General features: G+C 39.1%; 1 protein-coding gene across 1 annotated transcript in view; it reads left to right on the top strand.

The window, feature by feature from the left end:
* Window positions 1-9,257, top strand: part of FBXW8 (F-box and WD repeat domain containing 8) — an 87,037-nt gene that overhangs the window by 17,031 nt on the left and 60,749 nt on the right. The window contains 2 exon segments of the mRNA XM_025192710.1: window positions 334-468; window positions 4,159-4,263. Coding sequence (XP_025048495.1) covers window positions 334-468; window positions 4,159-4,263 — 240 coding nt within the window.

Here is a 9,257-nt window from a genome sequence, read left to right as displayed (position 1 = left end):
GCGGGGCAGGGGCCCCCCCCGCCCCGGTGCGGCGGGTGCGCCCACACCTGACATGACACACGGAAGAGGAGGAAGAAACAGGGTCGGGGTCGGGGCCAGGGCACTGAGGGATGGGCCCTGGGCTGCCCTGCGAGGTGCCGGGGATAACGAGAAGCCGTCTTCTCCTCCGAGCGCCTCCCAGCCTGTCCCAGGGGGAGGCAGGCGAGCCGCGGCCCAGCAGCTCACTCAAAGCCTCGTTACTTGTGGGGACACCCCCCAGGAAAGGGCTGGGCTGGGGCGGGAAGGGAGGCTTATGCACTCCCGGCATCACAAACACACTCGGGTGAGGATTAGGACCCCCAACATGGCAAAACTTTCCCTGACCACCCTGAAAAGGAAGGACTTACTCAGGGTGGACCTAGGGTTTTGAAAAGGAGGCTGTCCCCGGTGCAGTGCACTCCATATTATACAGCACCTGTTTTTCTCCAGGTAAAAAGAAACTAGAAATGGATACGGTAGGGGCCCAGGGCCATATTATTCAGTTTAAGATTGATGCAAAACCAAATATAAGTCATGGGGATGAGTTAAGAACAGGCTGCAGGGCCTGGAGGTGGGAGCTGCGCTACGGGGCAGTGCCCAGACAGCCGCAGTGCAGAAGAAAGGCCAGGTCCGCAAGTGCAGCACCAAGAGCATTGCCAAGGAGAGCGGGTCATTACTCATTCACACCTGTGGAATTAAGAGATTAGGAGGAATCAGGTAGATTTCAATGTGCCAGGAAGTCACTTGCCTTTCGCTGCTGCCTGGCTAGAAATGCTGCCACTGCCAGGCAGTTGGTTTTAAACCTTGGCTGGAGCAGGAATCAAGGGACAGCATCTGCCCCTGGATTTACTGCTTTACTTTTTTTTGATAAATATTTTTTTCCAGTATGTGCTGACATGAACCTTTTTCTCTGGTGGGTTAGGAAGGTTATAGAGTGTAAATACCTTTTGCTTGTGCGTGGGTAGAAGACTCTTTGTAGTCAGATTGTAACATCGGGGTCATGGATTAAACATGGACCTTCTTATTGCAGTACAAAGAAAATCACTTTTTCAGGAGCACAGCATGCTGCTCCAGTTGCTCAATACTCTCTCCAAGCACGGTGTAGATTCATTTTTGGTTTAAGTTGCTCTGAGGTTATTGCATCTCAGTTCTTTAATATATTAATTTATCCACAGCAGTTTTTTTCACAACAAGTATTTTCCTTCCCTACTACACTCAGATTGTGGTTAGACCTTCCGCTGTTAAATTCATTAGGTTTATTCAAGACAGTGCGTGCTTAATTATGTTGCCTGTGCTAAATATCTTGCCACAGCATGGGTTTGTGGAGAAACTTTCCTGTCACCAAGAAAACCAATATTAATTGCATAAATGAAGCAGTTAATTTGAAAGTAGTCCAAATTGCAGATCTGAACAAGTTAAAAGCTTATTCTGCTAAATTCTCCCTGTACTCTAGTTGGAGATTTTATTTATGGTGCAGAAAAAATTAGTAGGGAAAGTAAGTCCTTTTTTTTTGTTTGTTTTTTGCTTCTTACTAACTTCACTGTGACTAATTACTCTGCTTTTAAAAAAAAAAAATTAAGAGGAGCAGATTAAATTTCTGACTGCAAGGCACAAATTAATCCATTTACAGAATTAGTGCTCCATTAGCACACAGGAGTGCAAATCGGTCTCAGAGGGGACGGCAGTATTTGAATTTTGGATTCATTCCAATAGACTTTTAGACAGGCCAGTGCTGACTTAATGTTATATGGTTTCTTTATAGTTTTTGCTTTTTGTGCTGTGGTGAGCTCTATGCCACTGACACATTATGTGAATTGTTTGGGGATTTTCAATATATGTACACTGGACATGCACTTTGCTTAGATGAGACTATCAGGTGCTATCAGTTGTGTTCTGCATCATGGAAAAGTGATTTTTTTCCCCTTGCCTTGCAATAAGGAGGCCTGTGTTTAATCTGTGCCCATGCTGTTATGATTTGGTCATTAGTATGCTATATCTCAGGGAAAAAAGTTAAGTATATGCAGTTTCACTTTACTGGGGAAAAAGTGTTATCCTTGGGGTGTGTCTACATGGGGAAATATTGGTAAGGTGACTTAGCTGTTTTGTGTTAGCTCCCTGTGCAGGCACATTATCACTGAGAATGCCTTCAGCCCACTGTAGAAGGGTTAAATTAAATTGCACAGTGAGTCAGTGTGGAATAAGAGAGTTCACACAGACTTAGTATGGAATAGGTATTGCTGTGTATGTTCACAAGCTAGCTAACTGCAATGTTTTCCCCACGTACACAAACCCTAAATAAGCCCACTGTAGGCTATGTTGTTGTTTCTCGGTATTGTAGAGGGTATGGATTTGAGGAGTAGGCAAGGAAGGGTGTTGGAGAGAGACTTGGAATGACGTGTTGAGGCAGCCTGGCCAGCAGGATGAAAGAAGAGCTGGAAAGTACAGGTAGCTGATGAATCAGAATGTGCTTGTACCTAGATAATGATTTCCTTGTACCTAGGTAATGAATAATGGGGATTATATTTTCCCAAAGTTAGACATCAAAGTTGTTTTAAGCATGAGTTATACTGGGAAAAGTGTGAAGATTTTGAAGCATTTAAGATGTAGATGTTACAAAACCCTAAAGAAATATTGGCAAGCAAAATTTCAGAAATGGAGGGAAATTTAAGTGTTCAAAATGCAAGTACATATTATGAAAAATATACCTGGAACATTAATTTAGATTATGTAGTCAGCATGATAACAGAAGATTAGAAATGAGAGGATTTAAATCTTTTTTTCTAGCTGCAAATCTTGAAACACTACATGAAGTGTAGGCCCCCACAGTACTGTAGCTACTTATGCATGAGTTAACTGGTCCTTAAAAAAAAAAAAAATCACTGTTCTCTTTAAAAAAGGTAAGTTTTGTATTTTTATTCAGTTAAAATAAAGATTCTTATAATACATTTATTTTGGTTGGAAATTATTATTTTCAGGCTTGCAGGAAAACAATATAATCTCATTTTGGTCTGTTAAATTCAGTGTCCTATCGTCTTTGGTCAATTATCCCCCACCATTTAAAAACTCTCAATGAAATGAATTTGCAGTAGACAGGTTTTTAAGTGCATTCATGCTAATCTCTTTGACAAAGGTGTTTCGTGTTAGAAACTTGTCCTGTCTTTCAGGTGAGCAGCACCACTGGGAATCTTGTGATGTGGAATCTATTTATCCTTTATTTTTAAAATAGTTGTAGCTGTCTTCACAGCAACACAGTTGCTTTATGGGGATTTCTGTGCTGGCCCTTGTTACTTAAATACAAAAAAAAAAAGCTTGCAACTGAACATTAGTAAATGACAAAGTGCTTTATATTGATTTGTTTATTGAAACCAGTAAAATCACTTGAGTGCAAAAAAGAAGTGTTATTCAAGTAAGATCTGTTGTGTCCTTGTGACTAAAAACTCCAATAATATAGACAAGCCTGTAATTCTCTCTTATCTGAAATAGAAATGTAGCCTTTTATGTTTCAGGTGGCAGTAATGTGACTTCCTGATCTAACTCCTAGGATGAATCAACAGAATAGCTGGGAACCTTTATGCATATATTATTACTTGACATCCTGTTGTAGTGGGATTGCAAGGAGGAAAAGCAGAGTATTCATGGTTTACATCACTGAAACTGATAGAACTGTGAAAACATCAAGAGTGCTTGTAATCCCTCCTGATTATATCATAATATTTTTCCCAACTACTTCATTCCTTAGCATGAACAGTTTATTTATTCATACATTAGTGAAAGCTAGTAGTTTAACAGCCTTTAACTATCCGAAGGGTGGTTACAAGAGGATGGAGCTAGACTGTTCTCAGTGGTGGCAGAGGACCGAACGAGGGGCAATGGTTTCAAATTGCAGCAAAGGAGGTTTAGGTTAGATATTAGGTAAAACTTTCTCACTAGGAGAGTAATAAAGCACTGGAGCAAGCTACCCAGAAAGGTTGTGGAAGCTCCATCTTTGGAGGTTTTTAAGATGCAGCTAGTAGACAAAGCCTTGGCTGGGATGATCTAGTTTGGGGGGTTGTCCTTCTTTGAGTAAGGGGTTGGTCTAGATGACCTCCTGATGTCCCTTCTAAACCTAATTTTCTATAATTCTATTCTCCTTTTTTTCAGAATGAAATAAATGAGATTCCTTTCTTTGATGTCCAGCTGCCTTATGAACTAGCATTAAAAATATTTCAGTACCTGGGTAGAATTGAGCTGGGAAGATGTGCTCAGGTAAGCACATTAAATTTACTTGGTTTATTTCCTGTAAGATCAGCATGACTGCTCAAGTAAACAGTCATGCATTCAGCCATTCTACCATGTGGTAGCCCTAAATGACACTTTCTTCTCACCCGAGACTTGGGCTTCTGTGATTCTTTGCACGTTGGAAGCTCTCCAAAAGCTGAATATAGAAAGCAGTAGTAAATGGATTGGATTTATGGTCTGCAGCAGTGTACAGTTAACCAAAACGTCCAAGGTTTGATAACAGCTCCAAAGGGACACCATCAGAACTTAAGACCAAAAGAAATGCTTGCATAAATTTAATTCCCGTGAATATAGTGGTTCATAAACAAATGAGAATTCCTGGAGTATTTGAAATCCAAACATTGCAGTACTGAAAACCTGGATATAAAGCTGCTTTAATTATTTCCATTGTGCATGCTGAAATGTAGAAAATTACTTAACAGCATAGTGAGAGGTGGAATGTGACACTTTCTCTCAGTTTTTAATAATTTGGTAACCTAACCTAAAATGAAAGTACTCAGGTTGAGGTTTTTCTTCAGACTGACAGCATCATTTTTGTGTGATTATAAACACCTTCTGTTACCAACCTGTCAGCAGTCAATTTGTTTCAGACTCGCCCTCTTCATGAATTTTAGTTGTATTAACACAGGAATTAACTATAATGCAACAACATTGGCTCAGCTGGTCCTAGGACTGTTCCGGTCGCTTCCTTGGGTCTCTCTTTGCGCAGCCTTTCTTGCCTTCTACAAATTCTGCGAGGCAGGTGGGAGGAACTAGCTTAGCAAATGCTGCTTATCCTTAAAGGTGTTAAGAAGGTCAGGTATTTCAACCAGCCTATTACATGGCTGTTGTTAGCTGTTTTTGTGCCCCACCTCCCAGGGCCACTGCCGCCACCCAGCCCAGGTGGAGCCCTGGCCCAACCCCACTGCCGTATTAGTGACGTTATCAGCCACATCAGCCAAAAAAGCCAGTTGCCAATGTCAAGTTCCTTTTTGTCAGTGCCAGTACGATATGGACCAATGTATTGGTGCACCCCTAGAAATTGTCTAATTTCACTGTGGAATTAGATATAAATAATAACCAAATAACATGAATGATGGAATTAAATTAGATTTTTCTGTTTTCTCTGAGTGTATAATTTGTGGTGTTACACAGATAAGGAGAGTTACCTGACAGTGTCCCTTACAAAAAATAAAACAAAGCAAAGGAACAACACAAAGTTTTTTCTTCTAAAGTTTTTTTTTTTTTTTTAATTTCTGTTGTATGGCTATGTTAATGTGCCTTGTAGAAGCTTTCACATCTGCTACTCTTTCTGTCCTCAGCTGAGATGTGAGCATGCAATAAAGACTGCATCCTATAAAAATGGAACAGGGCTGCATTTCAAGAGAGGATTGCTTAGAAAATTAATTTTTCTGCAGCTGTGAAAAATTTACTTCAGAGCATAGCAGTATTTCTGGCTACCAAAGGGACTCCCCTTTTTTAGCTGATCTTGAGTTCCACCTTTTATTCAGGCTCATTTCTTTAGGTGTTAAAAACATCTTATGAGAAGGTAAATGTTAGATGAGGAGAATGTTCTTAGAAGAAATTCCTAAATAGAAAGTGGTAGCTAACAGCTGAGCATATGCCCTGTATTTTACAGTGCTTGCAGAATGAGATGAATATCCAAGCCTTTTAGCACAGAATTGGCTTCTTTTAAGTGTTCAAATAAAAAGCAGGGCAATAAAAATAAATACCATTTTCATTTTTCTCTTGGTGATTTTGGGTTTTTTTTGGGGAGTGGGGGATAAAACCCCTCTTCTATTAAATGGAATTCCCTGCTGCTTTATAACATTATCATAGAAAGGTTATTTTTATTAAGGCGCCATGGGATTTTAGTGAAATTGAGCCAGTTAGTGAATTTGGCTTCATGAACTGTGTGCGCTCCTTTTGGAGGAAACCTGTTTGCTTAGTTCTTTACACCAAATTGGTAACAGACTAACAGTAAAGTTGTGTGACAGCGAAGTCTCTTAGAGGTTATATCACACAATAGATTGTTCTGAACAACTTTAATTTTACCCTGATTTATTTTCTCCTTCCCCTTTTTTTTTTGTTCCTTGGAGAGTCTCTTTGATTTCTTAAAATTAATACTACATTAAGTGCAAAGTGGTTTGTGTGGCATTTTAAACACCATAAAGGTATGTAAATTAATTGTCATCAGTTCCTGAAGTCTGAGTTCATGAGGCAGTGAACAGTCCATACTAGTGTAAATCAGAGAATTACTCTTTTTTGATTATTGCATTTTTAGAAGTCACAAAAGGCTCTTCCTTTCCTTATATTTGTCATGAATGGGAATGAGATGAACAGGTATTTGGGAATGTATATATTTGGCAAATATTTAAACAGCTTCAAAAAAGGGGGTAATATTGAGGACCTCCTGCTGCAGGCATGAGTGGAGAGCAGAAGTGCTATGAACAGCTTGTCTTATGTAAGTAGTTTCATTAGCTTTCCTGCTTTTGCAGTATCAGGCCTGTCAGTTCATCACTGTGAAGCCGTGTGGTTTGTCTGTACTGTATAAAGCAGTTTAAACTCTTGGTTATATACATATATACATTTACAGTTACTAAAGAAGACAACTTTAGTTGCTTAGATTTTGTGGTGAAAATACTCCATTATGTGTATTAAAAATTATAGCTAAAGGAGGATTTAGTTTTGTTTGTAACTAGATTAGTAGGAGATTTAATCCATGTCTGTTTAACACTAGTAGTGTGTTTTTTATCTTCAGAGTAATTTAGAAGCATTAACCAGTACAGTAGTCTGTGTATTTTGTGATAGTGGAAAAACGGAGAATGAAGGAGACAGGGAGGAATAAGTACTTAATAAGTATTCAATAGGAGTTTGGTCCATCAGTTATAATAGGAGTAGTAACATTTGGAATCTCATGTGAAGAGTGTTATAGATAGTATTTAACAAACAGGAGGCAAACAGAAGGTTTTGTGGTTTGATTTCTATGTTCACATGTGCTGCTTTCTCTTTGTCCTAAGCAAGATGTAACATTTTCTCTGTGTGGAGGTGAGGGGAAACTGAAGTTTCTTTATCCAGAGTGGCCAGGACACTAATGTAACATAGTAAAAAGATAATGGGCACATAAAAGGCTCAATAAAGTTAGACATTTATAGAGGTAGGGTCAGCAATGCCTTTCAATGATTACATCTTGCTATGGAAAGATTTGTAATACAATACAAACTTGGAAAATAATGATACCCCAGTTTATTTTGTAATAAGAGTTTAGAATGTTTAATCTGAGCTTTCAGATAGCCTTTAACAAAAGGATGCATGTGCGTGTGTGCACATGCATGCTCAAATAAAGCCATGATTTTTGGCTGTCAGGGCCTCACCTGAATCCCTAACTCAAGAGATCTAATAAAGCTGACTTCAAGCCAATAGCTGTTTTTAATGCAGCAGTTCACAGTGGTGTTGTAAAGTGAAATGCTTGAGACACTTTTATTAGAGACTTCTTGCAGCTGAGGCTCGCTCAGTGGGGCTTTTACTAGGGATTGTCATGCCAGTTTTGGTGCATTAAGGAAAGACTGTGTTTGCGACCCTTTGGAAATCCATGCTTGTAAACTGGCACAACTCAGTATAATTTGATTAAAAATCATAATAGGATAGGGTTTCTTTTTTTTTTCTTTTTAACATTTGTTCATGAAAGCTAAATTGACACACTATTTTTATAGCTTAAATTTCTTTTTTGACCTATTCTTTATTTTAAAAAATCCTCTTAAAGAGCTTGAAACTAGAAATGGCTCTGTGAATGTATTCTGGCAAGATTTTTTTTTTTCTTTTACTTGTAGCAAGGCAAAAATTGGCATAGCTTTGTCTTGTTTACTTCTATTTGTGCAGAATCATGCTTCAGCTAAAGAGAATGGAAAGGAACCTTCATAGATTCATAGATGTTAGGGTCGGAAGGGACCTCAATAGATCATCGAGTCTGACCCCCTTCTTATCTATAATGTTCCAGAATATTAACCCCTGCAAATCAGGGTGGGGAGGGGTGTGTGTGTGGGCAAAAAAAAGCTAGTTTTTTCTTTTAAGGATGGTGTGTGGATTTATATTACTTCGGGTTAGTGGGGTTTGAAAGCAAATCTGTCAATGCATTACAGCAGCCTGAAGTTCGGTTTCTTTTTGATTCTTCTCAACTACTTGACCACATCTATGTTGGGATGGAAGCAATGGCCACATGAAATCTCTGTTTTTTTTAATTAAGTCGTATATAAGTAGGGAAGGTACCGTGCAAGTTGTCATTACTAAGTGACTAACTTGGGCCCAGATCAGTAGTCTAGTCCAGTGATGAAAACTGACTCAACCTACATGGCTTAGTTTGGATTGAGTCTTGTAGTCACTAATTAGAATCTCTGCTGGGGTTAGGTACTCGTATCCAAGAGAAAGTAGCTTTTATGGGCTACAGACCTTAAAAATCTCTGCAGGCTACTTGGCCACCGTGGGACCTATGTCTCTTCCAAGGGTTATTTCTCACTCAATCACAGTTGCCAACTGTTAAATGTCATTATATAGCTATTCCTTTTTCAGTACTATACCCATGCTGCAATCTCCTTTGGGGGGGTTATTCCCTGGGAAGGGTGAATATTAAACTCTCTCCTTTCCTTGGAGGAACTGAGATTTACAGTACATACTGTAATACAATTTTTCTTACTTCTTAATGAAATTCCAGTTTGGAAAGGCATTTGAGGCTGCGTTAAGGTTTCAGTTGGATCAACTGCACTTCTTTGTGCCTCAATGGAATCAAGACAGCAGCAATTAATATTGTTCACCATTTCAAAATGTATCACGCCAGTCATTTGTGGCTTACAGAGGAGACCTTGTTACTGCATATTTGCTACCAGATATGTAAAGTGTTTTTGCACCATGTGTGCTTCCTCGGTTAACGTTCCAAACAAATCAGCAGTCATTTGGTGTTTATGGTTGGTTGCGTTTTCTGAACAACA

This window comes from Alligator sinensis, unplaced genomic scaffold (assembly GCF_000455745.1).
Source record: "Alligator sinensis unplaced genomic scaffold, ASM45574v1 scaffold216_1, whole genome shotgun sequence".
NCBI classification, from domain to species: domain Eukaryota; kingdom Metazoa; phylum Chordata; order Crocodylia; family Alligatoridae; genus Alligator; species Alligator sinensis.
Note: the sequence above shows the minus strand (reverse complement) of the source record. Positions and strands in the feature narration are given on the sequence as shown.